Consider the following 17,163-nt stretch of genomic DNA (forward strand, 5'->3'; position numbering starts at 1 on the left):
CTTGAGTAAATGTACTTAGTTGCATTCTACCACTGCTACTTTCATATGTAACTGTGAAACACTTTGTGAGCCTCACCTCCATCAGTGATGAAGATGGTGAGATGCAGTTAAAAGCTCAACAACACTTAATAAGGGTGTCTTGTCACACACGGTATAATATTTATAATAATATAATACTTTAAGAAACACTATGATGTTCAAACTGAGTTTACAAGCACAGCACTGTAAAAGAAAGAACACAGTCCTTCTACTGCACACAAGACTGTTTTATTCCTCATGGCCACATGTCCAAGAAATATGTTAATCAAAGACCCAAACAGAGTTAAACATCAAGCCTAATGATTCACAGTTGTCAAGTTCACAGTGACACTTGTTTGCAATGATATGTCTACTTGATTGTCCACATACAGAGGATTTCAGCAGCTGGCTAAATCAACACATGCTGCCTTACATGTGAGTATTGCATATTTCTCTAGAGGAGTGAGGTAGCATTGTTTCAGTGTTCACTTGTCAAGAGCTTGAGGTCATTAACGGTACATTCTCTGCATTCATACACAGACAACACAGCAATATATATTATGAGATACAGCACAACAGTGATGAGTTCAGAGGGCATTCCTGAGCCCAGAAGAAATTTCAGTCAAACTGACCAACAAGGGAAGTCAAACAGGTAAATTTGCATCACTTCCATCCTACATACAGGTACCAGGAGGACGCTCATCTCTCAAAGCTGACATGACGTACATGTTTTGGAATTTTGAGGCTGAACCAAATGATTAAATAGAAAATTACAAAAAATAACACACAATGCAAAACATTAAAAAAAAAAAAAAATCCAACCAACCTGCAACCAAATTCTTTAAATTCTATTTGACTGTTCGGGACACAACATTTCTGTGGTAGCCGATGGTGTAAATCATCCCTGAACGCTGCTGTGAAAAATATTAACCATAATCTTCAACAACAACTTCAACAGTTACAGACAGGAGCTATGACATTGAGCTAAGGCTTTTTGGTCTTCGTCAGCAGCGCCACATCATTCTACTCTGGAAAAAGGCAGCTACAGAACTGTTGGACAATTAGCGACGCATAAAGAGGTTTAGCATTGGTTCTCATTGTGCACTTTTCTGCTCTAAAGACACTTTGAACAAAGCTTGTAAAGCCCTTTATACATGAATCCCACTATATTTGCATTGCTTTTAACAGGCACTAAGGTAAACTGTCATCTGAATCTACATTATATTCAGTTTGGATGCCTTTGAAGTCAAACGCCGATGTCCTCATTTCAAGCACATGACACTGTCAAAGTAATGTAAAAACAATGCTGGAAAAAAACAAATTGCTTCATATGTCGCAGCTGATTTTCCCTAAAATTTACACCATTCTTGTCTGACAAGAGAGATATGTTGTGTAATCATTTTGCTCAGGACAGATTGAGACACTGGTGAACATTAATTTGGTCCCTTTGATGAGGTGGACGATGACGAGGAGGGACTGTGTGAGGCGGAGAGGGCACTGAAGCCACTTGTTCCTGCCAGTGTCGCAGCCTGTGACGCGACAGGAGCAGCTGACTTCTGAGCAAACAGCATTCCTGCAATACAGAGATCAGAGAGGATTAAAAACTATAAACAGTTAATACATGTATTGTTTGGTTAACGTGCCCTATTTGTAGGAATTACAAATTTCAAGATTGACTTTGAAAGAGAATTTAGTTCCATTAGATAAGTGATAAATATATGGATACCAAAAAAAGCAAAATACAGAAGTGTTAAAGGAATAATTTGACATGTTGGAAAAGACTCTTATTTGGTTCCTTGCTGGGACTCAGATGAGAAGAAGGATACCACTCTAATGTCTGTACACTACATATAAAGCTAGAGCTAACAGGCTGGCTTAGTTTAGCACAGGGACGGGAAGCCTGACTCTGTCCAAAGGTAACAGATCCCCCTACCAGCCCCTCTAAAGCTCACTAATTAACACATTATACTATGTTTGTTTAATCTGTACGTGTCCAAAAAAGTGCATCAAGTTCAAGTTGGCTCACAGCCAAGAAACAGTCTGTTACACAATCCCTCATAAAACCACAAACAATTGTTTTTACAGTTGGGTTACTGTACACATTAAAATAAACTAGATCTAACTTGTTAATTACAGTTTGTGTTTTTTTTAACTTCTGACAGAGTCAGATTAACTAAGGCTAATGCTTGCTGGCTCTAGCTGCACACCTCACACGCAAATATGAGACTGACTATTTTCTCATCGAACTCTTGGTAAGAAAACAAATATGGAGGTTTCAGTTTAAGTTCGGAAAGTCACTCTGCATAAAAGTTTTCATGGGAACCTCGTAACATTTCTCGAACTCTTTCAATGTTTAACAAGTTGAATGCCGTCACATTAACGTTAAGAGTGCAGCAGCACAAAATAGAAGACTATTCTTTATTCTATTCTCTATTCTAAGTATAACTGAGCAAACTGAGATTCTAGTTATACTTTAGCAGCTGCAGACGTACAAAGTGCAAAAGTGCAGCGTCACACATAACAATGCGCATCGTAAAATAACAAACATAAAAATCAACAAAGAAGATAATAAAAAACATATAGAAATAATCTGATTTCAAAACTACATTTTAACTGTTTAATAAAAAAAGTGTTTTTTGGAATTTCAAAGAAAGAAAAGACCGAAACCACATTTTCCATTAAAAACAAATCACTCACCTGAGTAAATGGTACCATTGACCTCCACAGATACACTGATACTGGCTGCTCCATTGGTGGAGATACTCAGAGACAAATCTTGTTTGCTTTCTGTGGGAGAAAAAGAAAATAATCAAATCAATGGACATTCCTAAAATAAAGCACTGTGAAAGGCCTGCACCGTTACAGCCAAGGCCGCTCACCATGTCCACTGTTAAGTTTGAGGTTCATGGGGTTGAGGTGAGAGGCAATGGCCAGGAGGTTTTGCTGGAGGGCCTGCTGCATGACGCGTTGCTGCTCCTCCGCCAGCTGCATCATTTTCTTCTCTGGACCGTCGGCTGCGGCTCCTCCTGCTCCTCGCTCCAGCCTCTCTCTCAGATGCTCTAAGGTGGCAGCTTGTGCCAGCTGCTGCTGCTGCTGCTGGCCCAGTGCCAGAGCCATGGGCAGCCGGCTGGGTAACACAGGGCTTGACATCTCATCTGATGGGGAAAAAATATGTTAAAATACATTTTACACGTTGCAAAAAACGGAAATGAAAATGACAATTTCCCTTAAGATAAAATGGGAGCAGCTCATAATGTGTCTGAAAAATAATCCTGTCATTGTAACCGGCATTAATACTAAAAAAAAAATGTGTGGGATGATTTAAGCCACCGGAGGTAACAAGTACCTTAAATCCCCCGGGTTAACCGAAAAGCCTCCACAGTGAATGGAGTCAAGTCAATGTGAGGAAAGTAGTTTAACAGTTAACAGTTAACAGCAGGTCTATAACGAATTGGTATAAAACAACATAATTGCACGATGCATCAAACTGATCTGAGATCAAATCAGGAGTATCACAAATGTAAGAAAGCACACACACTCTGTCATACCTGTCTTTCTCTTTAGATTTGGGCTGGCAGAGGTATTCAGACCGTTGTGTTGGGTCGGGGTGGTCTGCATGGTGGATGAAGAGAGGGGGCCGTGTGGAGCAGAGCTCGGGGAGGGGGAGTAGCGGTACAGGCTGTTGGTGTAGCTGGGACGGCGACCTTCTCTGCGATTGCTGTTGATGGCGGCCTGCAGCTGACCGGGAGAGCTCAGGCCCTTCTTCTCACACTCAAATGGGTACAGATACTTCATATACCTAGGATGAAAAAAAAAAAAACGTTGAGCAAACCTACTAGGAAATAATAATGTAATAACTACTATATTATATGCAAGACAGCTCATTTTATTCCTCAGACCGTCAGTCAAAAGAGACAGAGAGAGCGACACCTACTGGGTGCGGAGGGTGAAGGCTGCGCTGGTGATGGATGTGGGGAGGTTGAGACCTTTGGTGATCTCCCTCCAGATCTTCTTGTTAATGACCTCCACCAAGCCTCCCTTTTCTGTCACAAGCTTATAAAGCCTGTACAGGTCGAGCACCTGCTTCGCCATGATGGGAATCCGGTTCACAGGAGTTCCTGGATGAATGAGAAGACAAATACAACAAGATGAATTCATTTTCTTTGGATCCCACTACTGAAAAGTTGGGATGATGTAAAAACAGAACATACATTCTGACTTTTCCACCTGAGGGCCTGAGGTTAATGTTTAGTTAGGTTAGGTTTGGCTTAGCATGTATAATCAGTGTGAACAGACTTCCCTAATGAAGCTTATTTCCAATGGATGGGGGTGGGGATAATTCTACAACAGCAGCTCTGTAGCTGCATTGATTTGAGCTGTGGGGGAGGGGTGATTTTAAAGCCAGCAGTGCCTGCCAATCACAAGGTTGACAACTAAACCTTCCAATCCCGATTTGGAGAAAAGCCAATTAATGAAGGAGGCTAAAAAGCAGTTAGAAATAAGATTACTTGGATGCTTAGGATGAACAAATGCCACGGATGTGCACAAATGCACATTTGTCGTGACCTTGGCACAGAGATTAAAGATTACACACAGTGTCCCGCTGCATCTATTTCTGTTTGACTGGAGTTTCTTTTCATTGGTTCAAATTAATGTGCAGAACTGTCTTTAACTCAGAGTACTTTACAGAGCGAGAGAAATACAGGTACAAAAGTACAATGTAAAGGCTTCAAGTTTGGGTAAGGTCAGCTTTGAAAACAAAATTAAATCATATATGATTTATATTATTATTATTTTAGACCATAAAACACCTGCTTTGGTTCAACAGTACGTCCTCTCAAAAGACCGCTGGGAGCAGAAGGTATTCTAATGTTAATAACTCACGAAATTGGGGCAACCTACCTGCTAATAATAAACCTTGTGAACAGCATAAAGTAATGTAGGAAGTGGGGCTAAACCCAACCTGTTTTCTGCTTCTCTCAGCTTGCAGTAAACACAGAGACGGTGGTTCTGCTTTTCCACAGCGTTGTAATCAATTTACGGTAATGTGACATTGGACAGACTAACGTCCAAAACAGCAAATTAAAGTGTACTAATGACAGAAAAAGCAATCGCTGTCAGAAAGATCTATCTATCTATAAGGTAGCTGTACATGTCAAGTGTGTCCTATTTCTTTATTTTTTATATATATAACGGCAATCATTCATCCGCAATAACATAACTGTTTCCCTGACTGGCCACAAGATTCAGGCTCCTAATAGCTAAAAAGCAGTGCAACATTCTTACTTAATCCTATTACATTGGCAAACACCTCAGAATTTGTATCTACCACCCTCAATGAGAGGGCCTTCAACCAAAAAGGGGTGGGGGCATGACGCAAGGGCAGAGTATCCAAATGTGCGGCTCTCATCTATAAGAGATCCCTTCGCTGCTCACAAAGACTTATAAGACCAGAAGGCTCCAACTCTGAATCTTACCTCGTTTCTGCATAAAGACGAAGAGATCATCAAGAAACTCCTTCCGCTGTGGGTCATTATCCAGTTCATAAAGCTGTTTGCAGCAGGGAATAAAACATCAATAATAAGCTTAGTCAACAGTGACTCTGATTATTTTAGACACTTGCTTGTTTACATACATCTACCAAATCTACTGACCTTGGCAAAGTCCCTGGAAGGTTCTCCTCTAATTTTGCCTCCGTCATTCTCCTCAGCCCAGGTGGCACCTCCTCTCTGCATACACACCCACATACAGAAAGATCAGTTAACAGTTCGTCCTCCAGATTCTCGTCTTTGTCTACATGATTACATGATTTACATGATACTTATACATATACAGTAGACACAGACTATTAAAATCCATCAAACACTGGGATGTTCTATCCTGAGTGTTTGATAAGGCTTTTCTTTATTTGCCACTTTTGCTCATGGACTCTGGACTGTGCTTCCCTCCTCCTGTGTCCAAACCCGCTTTTTTCCCAGCACTATGATTGTTTACTGCAGGACAGTCAGACGCCAAACAGCTGGTCACTGTAAGCATCTGGCTGCCTGCGCTGTGTATACATTAATGCATATTTTTCAAGGGGAGTGTCTGTTTAAAGCTGGGCACAGAAAAAAGGGAGATTAATGAAAGGCCCCATGCTCGTTAGGTGGTTTAATGTGACATGTTATTCCTCCATCACGTCCCCCTTAGCGTGACAGTTAAAGGTTAAAAATGTGAGTGGAGGGCAGCATGTGTGCAACTGTGTGGAAAAGCCTGCTGAGAGGTTATTGTCCTGCGAAGGCGCACAGAGAGCTGCATTATGATGCTTGTCTTAAGGAAGCTCGGTCATTACAATCAAATGAAGTAGATGTTTTTTTTTTTTCCTATTATCGCTGCTATCTTTATTCAAAGCTGACTTTACAATGAATTTATTTTAAGGATGTTGTCGATCTAGTCGCAGCTCACGTGTCACACGGTTTCCTTCGTGGATTTATTTTCTTGTTTTCCTTTCTGTAGGCGTCTGAGGGACATTCAGTTCACGCTCTGTTTTATGTGAACATGTTTACATTAAAACAAGCATGTGCATCTTTGACAACAAGACATGTTTTTGTATTTGGTCCGATTAAATGCTTCAATTACCATAGCATGCTTGGGGTTAATCAAAACAGTGGTTTTCCTTTGTTGATTTTACTGGATAATTCCATTTAAATGTATCATTTTGGACTTTAAGCACATTATCCCAGGCACTTAATGTTTGGTATGGCAACCTGATCCTGCAGCTAATGACCATAACATTTCATCCTTTGAGCTATAAAATACATGGGGACCAATCATCTGTTGGCTTCCAGTTCAACTGTAACTCCCCTCGTGTTTACAGTAAAAACACAATTCAACCTGCGACTGCTGACACAATAACAGCTGCATGATACTGTGAGGCTGTTCCCAACCTTTGCAGTCACATGAGCCCCCAACAGCACTACATTTAGCTCACATTATGTATTTCAGCCTTTTACATTTTCAACCATTTTCCCATTACTTTCAGCTAATTATTTGAAGTGTTTATCCATTACTAAACTATTTCAACTATTCATCCATTACTTTTCACTGGCATTATCTAGTTGAACATTATGATATTTAAACTAGTTATCCATTACTTTTAGGTAATCATTTCAAGCATTATTTTACTTTTTAATTTCTTTTTTTAACTACTTGACCTACTCCAGGATCTTTATGTACCCCTAATCGCAGTTATGGACACACTGTTGTAATGGACCCTGTAAACTTTTCCTGAAAATTATTTTGTCTTTAAGTTGTTAAACAGCATAAGCACTAAAACTGTGCCCCTGTGGTGGCAGAGCTGTTGGCTTCACAGCTTAGAATTTCTAATAAAGGGCTTCTACTCCCCCACCAGAAAGCTTATTGATGTGAAGGTAGATAAACATCCCAGTCTCTTGACCATCAAATGGAAATAAAACCCTTCCCCCTTTATTGATGAGCAAGTGAGACCTACTGTGGTTCTATTAACAAAGAGCTTTCAGTTAATTGCTCACAGAGTTTTCACACATCCAGGCCCGGGAATGCTGATAGCATTCATGATGTAGGTCGGGAAAAGGTTTCTTTTGTGGGATAGTTTTTAGTAGCTTTAAGATGAGTTTATGTATTTAAATTACAAATTATCTGGTTAATGCATGTTACTACAGTCAAAGTAGTTCTGTAAAAAAATGTGTGTTCAACCAGTCAATTTGCAAAATCATATGAAATGTCCCATTAAGATCATCAAACATTGACACTGAGCGAAATTGCCTCTTATAATGAGCTTCATTGAAATCATTCAGCTGCTCCAACAGAGGAACAGTGACAATATAACCATGTCCAAATTTCAATGTAACTGCAGGGGAGGACACATTTTTATTCCAAATTAAATTATTGGGCCTTTATTCACCCGAATAAGTCAAGATCATTTATCTGGCCCCTTGCTGTGCTCTGAGCTGAGACTGAAAGTAGTGGCTTTTTATCTCCATCTAGGCTACCGGCGTACAGTGAGACTGCACACAAGGAGTGAACAATGGCTGCCCAGCATGCGGAGGCTTGTACAGCACTGTCCACGTCATCAAGGATGTTTGATTAATGAAATTAGTCAAACAAAAAGCTTAAGACACAGTAGACAGGGACACAATTTCAGAGACAGCGAGAGTAAATCATTACAACCATTTTAACCAGCCACCAATTAACTTAACTGCATTTTAAACTATCAGTAACAAAGTTCACTTTTTTCATTGATGTCACATGAGACAGTTTCAAACAACGGAAAATAAGTCGTGTTTGGAAATTCACTCAATCATAATAAAACAGTGACATATCTACATTTTAGGCAAAGTGGAATGCGTCTTTAACTTGTGTGTGGCCGCATACCATTTTACTATAGCTCGCTAAGAATAGCTTGCTGATAACTGCTTTTTATCTGAGGTAAACAGGGTGATACTAAATATCTTAAGCAATCCCTGCAACTTGTAAGCTATTTAAACAGCATATGATTAACTACTTTCAAAGTGCTTCCAAATTAAGTAAGTAAGTTAATCTGACCACATACAATTGGATCACAGCAAAGGTCTGATACGCTTGCTCTAATTCGTGCTTTGAGCAATGGAAAACAGAATCTCAAGCACTTCACAGTTGGGCTCTTCGAACAACAGTCTCGCACAACTCATCACTGTGCTTTCACTAAAACAGAAGGGATGGCCTTAATTGCTCCAGCTGCTGTGTGCTGGTCTGAGAAAAGGAAATGCATTCTCACTGCAGCAGCCATATAATGTATTGATTACTTGCTGCTGAATTAAGCTGCCATTTAGCGTTGCCAAGCGACAGTTAAATTATGCAAAGCTATCCACTGAGCTACAGCTATGTCAGCACTGAGTTTTCTGAGCCTAGAGGTTTTTAAAGGGGCTAATGAAAACATAACTTTTTGAATGATCGTTAATCTTAAATTAGTTCAGAGAGCCACGCCTGACTTCTATCAAAATGCAGTGAACAGAAGGGGAGGAAAAACATGAACACACATGGGAAATATCTGACAGAGATGTGTAAAATCTCTGACAACAAACACCGAAAGCCTATTCTGCTCCAGTGCAAATAATGTAAGTAAACTTTATGGGTAGTTGCTTGCTGGTATGCCGTAACGCTCTAACCCAGCTGCCCCTCATCCTACTGGCCTCATTAATCATAATGTATTGTATTGAAGTGGGGCCTTTTCGAGGGAAACACACACAGAAGAACCAATCAGATTGGTCTTCATAAAGCAGAAGAAAAAAAGTGAGGTCAACCCATTTCCTATAAGTAGTCAAACATATCTGTTGGAAAACTCATAATCCCATGTTTTTTTGATTTTAAAGGAGATCCGGTGAGAGAAAAGTCCCCCTACCCAGCAATTTCTCACTGTAGTTAACCATTAAAGCCAACCATGCTCACGAATACATGCTTAAGGTTATTTCATTAATCCTCTGCTCTCATTTTGACTCTATCAGGCCTGCACTGGCTGCTTTTAACAGTTAGGTTTGGACCACAGCCAACACCAATTAGCTCAGCTGGTGGCCAGAATGTGTTTTCAAAAGTGTCAGACATGCGGTGAAGTAAAGCGGGAGATCTTTGGCCTGCCCAGTAATTAAATATTATCAAGTTCGGGTATCTTGCCAAAAGGGACACGCTCCTTTCCTCCACGTGTGAGAGAAGCAGAAGAAGTGAGCCTGACCCTCAGCAGGAAGAAGTCAACAATTAGTAACACGAGGCAGAACACATACCAAATAAGAGTTATAGATGCCCATTTACGCTCTATAAACTGAGGCTCTGACTGCATCGAAATAGAGTTAGAATCACTATAATATATCCAAGATTGGACAGAGGTACGAACAATTTGATGCATCTGTATTTCAAGAGAGAAATTTTTCAAAAATCCACGATAAAACCTGATGAAGAAAAACAATATCGCCTTGGTTCGGACAGTGAGATCAAAGAAAACTCACTTGTTTGAATGGCTCATCATAGCCCCAGTCAGTCAAGCCGTTGGGTGACGTGAAGCCTTGTTGGCCTGCAGGAGACAGCAGCTCCTTCTCCTCGTGCTCCTGTTTCACTGCTGAAGGCGAAGATTCACTTTGCTTTACAGCAGGCGACAGAGATGTGGAATAAGGAGGGAAGGGGAAGCCTGCAGCCTGCAGGAGTCTGGGCTTCTTCATCTGCAGATGAAGCTCATTCTCCTCCTCGTCCTCTTCCTCGTCCTCCTCATCATCTTCCTCCACCTCGTCGTGCTCTTCAGACTCCACCATTTCTTGTTCCTCCTCGTTTGGATCCATTTTTCTGAGATGGCTGTTCAGGGCTTGTTGAGCTGCCTGATAAGTCTGTCCATCTGCTCTGCCAAACAAAGCAGATTCTAGTCTGGAGCCAGAGGCTCTCGCCGCTGCAGCGTGTTGAGCAAACAGGAGCTGAGCTTGAAGAAGATGTTTCTCCTGCAGGTTCATCTCCAGTTTGGCCTCTTGTTGCCTCTGCAGCTGCTCCATCACCGCCTCCAGCTTGACCCCAGCAGGGCTCAACTGCGGACACCCGGCTGAGCTGCCCTCCTCGGGTAAGCTTGACTGTAAAAAAAAAAAGTGTTTTTATTTCCACATGTTGGAGGCTGCAGTCAGAGGAGGGAAATTAAACTTTCATCCAAGTGTTAAATATTTGGTGTATTGTTTGAATAAAAGGTCTTTGTTTTTGTATCCAGACGAATATCCGAGTTAAAGTGAAACATTTACAAAGAGGGGCTGTTTGGACCCGAGAGGGCACATCACTGGTGGATTTAAGCGAAACAAAGCTTGAGGGCTTATGGCAATTATTAACAGAAACTACATTAATTCAGTTAAGAATAAATTAAGAGCAGGAACCAAATGTTTCTCACTAAGCTTCTCTGCCTCCTCACTTTGCTAACAGCTGCTGAAATATAAGAAAAGTTACTTTCACATTTCTTTAGTTTCATATATAGAATAATTAACTTTATTTCCCAGCGGAGATAAACGCGAATATACGATCTGCGTTAACAATGACGTAAAACCACTGAATTAATCTTTAACTAAATCGCAAACTTCTTCGCGAAGGTGGAAATGTGCCTGAAAATGCCCACATGAATGGTCATTGGCTTTGTTACTGTAACAAACACGAGTGGGTGCGTTAAACAGTCGTCGACACTCACCATTTGCGCCTTGGAGTAATCCATCATCGCCAACAGGTCGTCTCTAGTTTTTCCTTCTTTCCTCCGGCAGAAATAAATCGCGTCGCATGACCACTTATTTCTAAAGGGAAAAGATTCTTCTGATCAAATGTGATTTAATAGCCCCTGTAGTGTGGAGGCCGGGGTGATCGGGGCTGGAGGAGGGGTGATAATGCGCCGCTCTTTACCTCCCTGGTCACAGCGCATGGAAACTCAAACATCTTTTGATTGTCTTTGACTGAGTGCCCTGCACCCCCCAACTTGGATGAATGAAAGACCCGCCCCGTGCGTAAAGCTCGTAAAGTGGGTTTTCTTTACTGCATCTCTGTGGAGCTACCCACCCACTTTAAATCCCACCCACTGCCATTATCCTATACATTTAAGGTAACACGACCTCCACTAAAAATACAGCAAAAAAAAACAAAAAAAACATCGTTTCGTCTGGAGCTGCTTCTTTGACGCTGGGGCTGACCTCTCCAGCCACATGATGTTTTCCTCCCCCCTTGTCATGTCATGTCACAGCAGAAATATGCATGCACATTGACGCTCATTCACATTATAAAGTCAATCATTAGACACTGTCCTATTTTCTTTGCGGCAGGTTGAGTAAACTGAACAGAAAGTGTGCAAAAAGTGGCCAGAGGAAATGTTTCAGAGGCTGACAGGGGTCATCTGTTCGCCATCTTTAATTCCTATATTCATGGTGCGTTAAATACATGCATGTACTGTAGCGTGATTAGCTCTATCACTCAGTACCAGCTGGGTTTCTTGCAGCCTAAGCATAAGAAATAGGGCTCTTTTTACTTGCAGATGGCTATAAAAAAAAACCAATTTAAATGCAATATGGCATCTTGGTTAACATCTAATGTGCTTCTATTTTGAACAGCCCAATAACCATGACAACCACACAATCCTGCAAATCTTGCTTTCATGGGAATGGGTGGCTACAGTGACTCCCACCCCTCTATAAACAGCCCACGGCAGATGCTGTTGACATGGCCTGATTGATTACAGGATAAGAGCAAAAAAAAAAATAAGTTCAGAATTTGCTTTGATGAAGCTCAAGATGTCTTTTCCTGAGAGCGTCGGCAGAAACATTGCTCACAATTTACTCACACAATCTAGCAGGCGAATGGTGCATGCATGGCCTTGAAAGGGCCAGCTGTAAGCATACAAAGCCTAAGCTGTGAAATCTGTTCCTCATATAGATTCAGTCAATCCAAGCCAGTGACCTGTAGCAGGACGGGATGCAGAAGGGTGAACTTCCCAGTTAACATATATTCAGCATGGTAAACCAGTGCTTTACTTACTTTTACATAAACAATGGCAAAGGAAATATTTTACTCACATTCAAAGAGTATTTTTCCATTATTGTAAGAACTTGTATTTTTAAAAGGGCATGAAAATACATATAAAATAGTCATGCACATGTCAAAGTGGTACAACATAGTTTGACACCACACGCCCACTGACTCAACCCTTGAACATATTACTGTTGCACTTTGGAGTCATTTTCTGTCACCTCAGTAAAAGGGTACAGCGTTCATAATATTCATGAGCATAACCAATATTAGAACAATTCAATATTATCCATATAGTACAAGTCATATTGAGAATTTTTTTTTTAAATCTTGAAAAGACCATTAACTGTGAGAATAGCCTTCTTCACATAAAGAGTCCAAAGTGATTTAAGCTGTCTTATTCAGCATCCCTTCAGCAATATTCCAGTTATGTGTTGATAATAACATTACGCCATTTGCCATTTGAACAAGTTTATTTTACCAGCATGTAAATTTTCCCTGAAATGAAAACAGATGTAATATAGACTGCATACAGTAGAATGATTTTTACATTCATGTGAAAACGCTGCTCCCTGGTGGCAAAATGTGACTCCACAGAAACGTCCAGACACTCAGACAACATGCAGCGTAAAGTGAAGCTCTGCTCTCCATTAAAGCAACTTGCAATGAATGTATCGCTTCAATAAGGACTCAAGCTATTTCAAATATCCCAAACATACTTGTGACACTCAATAAAGATACATTTTCCTTTATTAGGTTCATCAATATTTTACAAGCAAAAGAACTTAATAAAGGCCGAATTAAATATCACACGTATTTATGAGGCAAACATTTAAGTACAAGGTTTCTGTGTCATGGGGATATCCGCCGTCGTTAGATCTGAAACATACAAACAAAAGTTCTATTAGATCGGCATCTTACAAAAAACCTGGTAGAGAAAAATAAACACCACATATCTACACACCTGCTCATCTACACTTTGTCGATGCCAAGCTCTTCAGGTGTGGAGATGCCAAGCTCATCTAATGTTGGCCTCAGCTCTTGGATCACATACGGGTAGATGTCTTTATGAGGGCCGGATTTGTCCTGAGGAAATAACAAATTGCAGAGCACCAATTAATCATTAACTTATGACTACCGACTGTGAAGATGCTGCTTGGCAGTATTCCACAAATTACCACCAAGCTCAGAAAACGGCCTTTTCTCTCACCTTCACAGCTTCCAAAATTCGGATGGCGCTGGCCAAGTCGTTTAACCTCCGACAGGCTCTCAGAGCTGCCTCAAGTATCTTTGGCTCAGGTACCAGATCATAACCGATCAACGTGTTCATCCCTGGAAGAGGAAACACATTTTTTAACTGTAGATCAGAAACAGAAACCAACACTTTGACCATGACCCACATTTCTTTCATTTCATCTGACGCTTCAAAGGATATGGCAGGTGACTTTCTACATTTATCTCAGCTGAATAAATCTCACATCGAAACCCTGGTCCTACTGGATCTTCTCTGTATTATCCCTTTTATGCCATAGACCCCCACACAATTACTGGAACGACATGTTCCTTCATTAGAATAAAACATGAGTGCTGTAGTTTATTTTGAGGTGATCTCTCTCTCGCTCTCTCTCTCTCACACACACACACACACACACACACACACACACACACACACACACACACACCATATGTTAGAGCAAAAAATACTCACTAGTGCGTAATTGTGTATTAATCCATGGCTGAAAATAGTCCCCAATAATGGCACTATTTACTTAAGTAATTCAGTGTCCAGCTATTTTAGAAAATTTCTGAGCCTGTTTTAACCATGAAACTTGATACCTTTGACCCATTTTTAAAAGGTTTACATCTTCAGATGGAGCCAATGGCGCTTGGGGTTGAAAGCCACTTGAAAGTAATGTCAGACAGACTAACGTATTGCTGGTTTTGGTCTTTTCAGGGTATTTATGGACAATAAAAAATACGGAAAAGACCCGGTTCAACATACAAGTTGAGGACATTTTTTAAGGTTACAACTGTAAATCAACCACATTTTCAACACTACTTCCTCAATTGCTGCATACTGCATATGCTTCGGTGTAATGTTCAACCACTAGGACCGCCTACTAAGCCATTCCTTTAAATTTCTGGTCTTATTATTTGTCACCTGATATTAAGCCTTTCCCTTTCCTTCCTGCTACTAAAAACGTCAACGTGAAAAAGTGTTTTTTTTCTTACTGCCACTCAGACCAAAATGCGTGATCCTTAAAGTACCACTTAGAAGATGAATTACGATCCAAGTCCAGTGTGACTAACAGATTAATGCTGATGGTGGCTTATCAGAAACCTGAACAATACACAACCGTTTATAAGACTTTGTGACAGGATATTATCGCTCTGGAATGTTATCACAGTTATCATTTTATCTTTTGTTGTGAAATTGGCGAGGTAAAGAGCAGAAATTCAGTGCTCACATTATGTGCAAGCGTGCATTTCTGCTTATTATTTTGGTCAATGCAGCACCTTGCTGGATGATGTTGTGTTGCATTACAGCAAAGTTAAGCCGTGCCTAAACTGAGAGGGTTGTATTTACAGCAGCTGGGTATCAAATCTCAAGCTTCTGGTTCTGGCCAAAACGTGTCTGTAGCATGAAGTATTGAAAACTATCATGTAAGAAAAGACAGAGGTGATTACTTGTTGAGATTGGTGCTTCTTTTTTTCCTTTAAATCACAGCTTCTCATTCAAATCATACATTTAGAGTGTAGTTTATTTAGGCAAAACTCCTGTTGGCTATTTGCCTAGGAGTGAACATTGGAGATTTTTTTTTTTATAATATATGTAGCAAAAGAAAAAATATTTCATCATACTCCTGTAAACTCAATATTGTCATAAAGCAGTCATCCTCGTGGATTTGATCCAAATCTCAGATTAGACCAAATCTCTACTAGTTTACCACCAGTGAAAACAACTTATGTTAAACTCTACAATACCTGCTGAACAATATGTACTCAGTCAACCATAAAAGTACCTTTTCTCAGCTCCCATGCATCAATGTCTGGCTTGTTGAAATAGGTGACCCAGCGGGCATCAAACTCCTCATCAGTCTCTTGCTTTCCGTGTGAGTAATTCCTTGAGGCCAAAAGAGCTGCACGATGAAAACATTTTTTTAGTTGGACAACTTCTCAGCAACTAAATAAAGCACTTAGAGTGGCATCTGGAGTTAGGCAATGTAGAAGGGCAAACACAATCAAGGGTACCTGACTTACACTGAGTCAAGTGGAAAGAGGACAAATGAAATACAGTACTGTAACGCTGCTGGATCATTGCCAGCATCCTGACATGACCTGTCTACTGCACCTACAAGGCTGAGGGCACACTAGAAACAAACAGGAAATCTCAATTTACACTAAGGTTCTTGCGGTATATTCAAGAGGATGTGGGGGATCAGACAATGTCCATTTATTGAATGCAAACTGTAATTATCGTACATCTACATATGCCTACTACAACTTCCTTGATAGAGGTAGTTCAGCAAAGTTTTAGCAAAAACATCACGACAACGTCAGAACAATATGCATTTCATGGCTGCTACTGTCTAAACCAAACCGCACCTTGATGTCATGAATACAATCAACTAGTCGGCTGCACACAGACCTTGTCAAATAACCTAGTTAGCATGTTAGCAACTAGCATCAGCAGCAGAAGCACAGGGCCTCACACTCAGCCTTACAAATGGGTCATGGCAAGGACACAGACACCACCGAGCTGAACGCCGGGACATTTTTAGAGTGGCACACACCCAAGTTATGTATGTAAATGGAGTATTGAACGAAAGTCAACACAATTTGGACTGACACATTAACACACTGAACAGTACGACGTACCTTTAAGTGATAGTTACATTGGCTAAGTCAGTGGCAGCTAGCTAGCTTAGCCGCGCGGACGCCGCAATGTGCCGACAGCCACACTTGCTTTACGTTGGAGCTTCGCCCTGACAGGTTCATCAGCTACCAAATTACAAAATAACACTCAAAGGTGATAACCGAACAAACACATACCTTGACACCCTGGTTGTGTACGAGTAAGACTCCGAACACCGGAGACCGAGAGTCGGACGGCGGCTCTGAACATGTTGAGGGACAGCAAGCGCTACACGAACCGGCGAGATTTCTGGAGAGGAAGCTAACGTTAACTTGCTTTGGCCGTCACGTACGCGACCCCGTACTGCGCATGCGCATGCTCATTGATATTTGCGTCTTATTGTTGACCTCCTGGTCGTGACTCTGACCCAGAAAAAATACTGTTTTTAGAAATAATACTGTTTTTAGGATTTTTCTGTCGTAATTTTATGAAGGGTAGCTCTCAATGGAAACTTGATAAAGATGTTTACCCATACATTATTATCCCCACAGAAAAGTTATTTTATTATATTTTTATTATATTACGTATTCAGTAAGATGCTGTAAAAAAAGAAAAACAAACAAACAAAAAAGTGGGATTCAATGCAGCTGCTATAAGACACCATGCCAAAATTCTGTAAGACCCACTTAATGTCATTATGCCATTACTTTGAGTTATCATGTGTATCTAAATGTGATGTGGAGACTTACCTTCCCTCGCCTACAGTATGAGCC

The 17,163-nt window shown here is 40.7% G+C and overlaps 2 protein-coding genes across 2 annotated transcripts; both read right to left on the bottom strand.

The window, feature by feature from the left end:
- Positions 1–261: 261 nt before the first annotated feature.
- LOC143321796 (AT-rich interactive domain-containing protein 3A-like) lies at positions 262–11,239 on the bottom strand. Its single transcript, XM_076732436.1, has 9 exons — positions 11,216–11,239; positions 10,014–10,619; positions 5,673–5,747; positions 5,496–5,568; positions 3,953–4,136; positions 3,567–3,817; positions 2,898–3,173; positions 2,716–2,805; positions 262–1,591 (listed from the first exon to the last, which is right to left on the bottom strand). Exons 1-9 carry the CDS (start codon positions 11,237–11,239, stop codon positions 1,452–1,454), a joined length of 1,719 nt encoding a protein of 572 aa, XP_076588551.1. The 3' UTR covers positions 262–1,451.
- Positions 11,240–12,988: 1,749 nt separating this feature from the next.
- Positions 12,989–16,752, bottom strand: cox5aa (cytochrome c oxidase subunit 5Aa). Its single transcript, XM_076733218.1, has 5 exons — positions 16,588–16,752; positions 15,558–15,674; positions 13,745–13,866; positions 13,499–13,620; positions 12,989–13,413 (listed from the first exon to the last, which is right to left on the bottom strand). Exons 1-4 carry the CDS (start codon positions 16,658–16,660, stop codon positions 13,507–13,509), a joined length of 426 nt encoding a protein of 141 aa, XP_076589333.1. The 5' UTR covers positions 16,661–16,752; the 3' UTR covers positions 12,989–13,413; positions 13,499–13,506.
- Positions 16,753–17,163: the final 411 nt, after the last annotated feature.

The sequence above is a fragment of the Chaetodon auriga genome, chromosome 6 (assembly GCF_051107435.1).
Source record: "Chaetodon auriga isolate fChaAug3 chromosome 6, fChaAug3.hap1, whole genome shotgun sequence".
NCBI classification, from domain to species: domain Eukaryota; kingdom Metazoa; phylum Chordata; class Actinopteri; order Chaetodontiformes; family Chaetodontidae; genus Chaetodon; species Chaetodon auriga.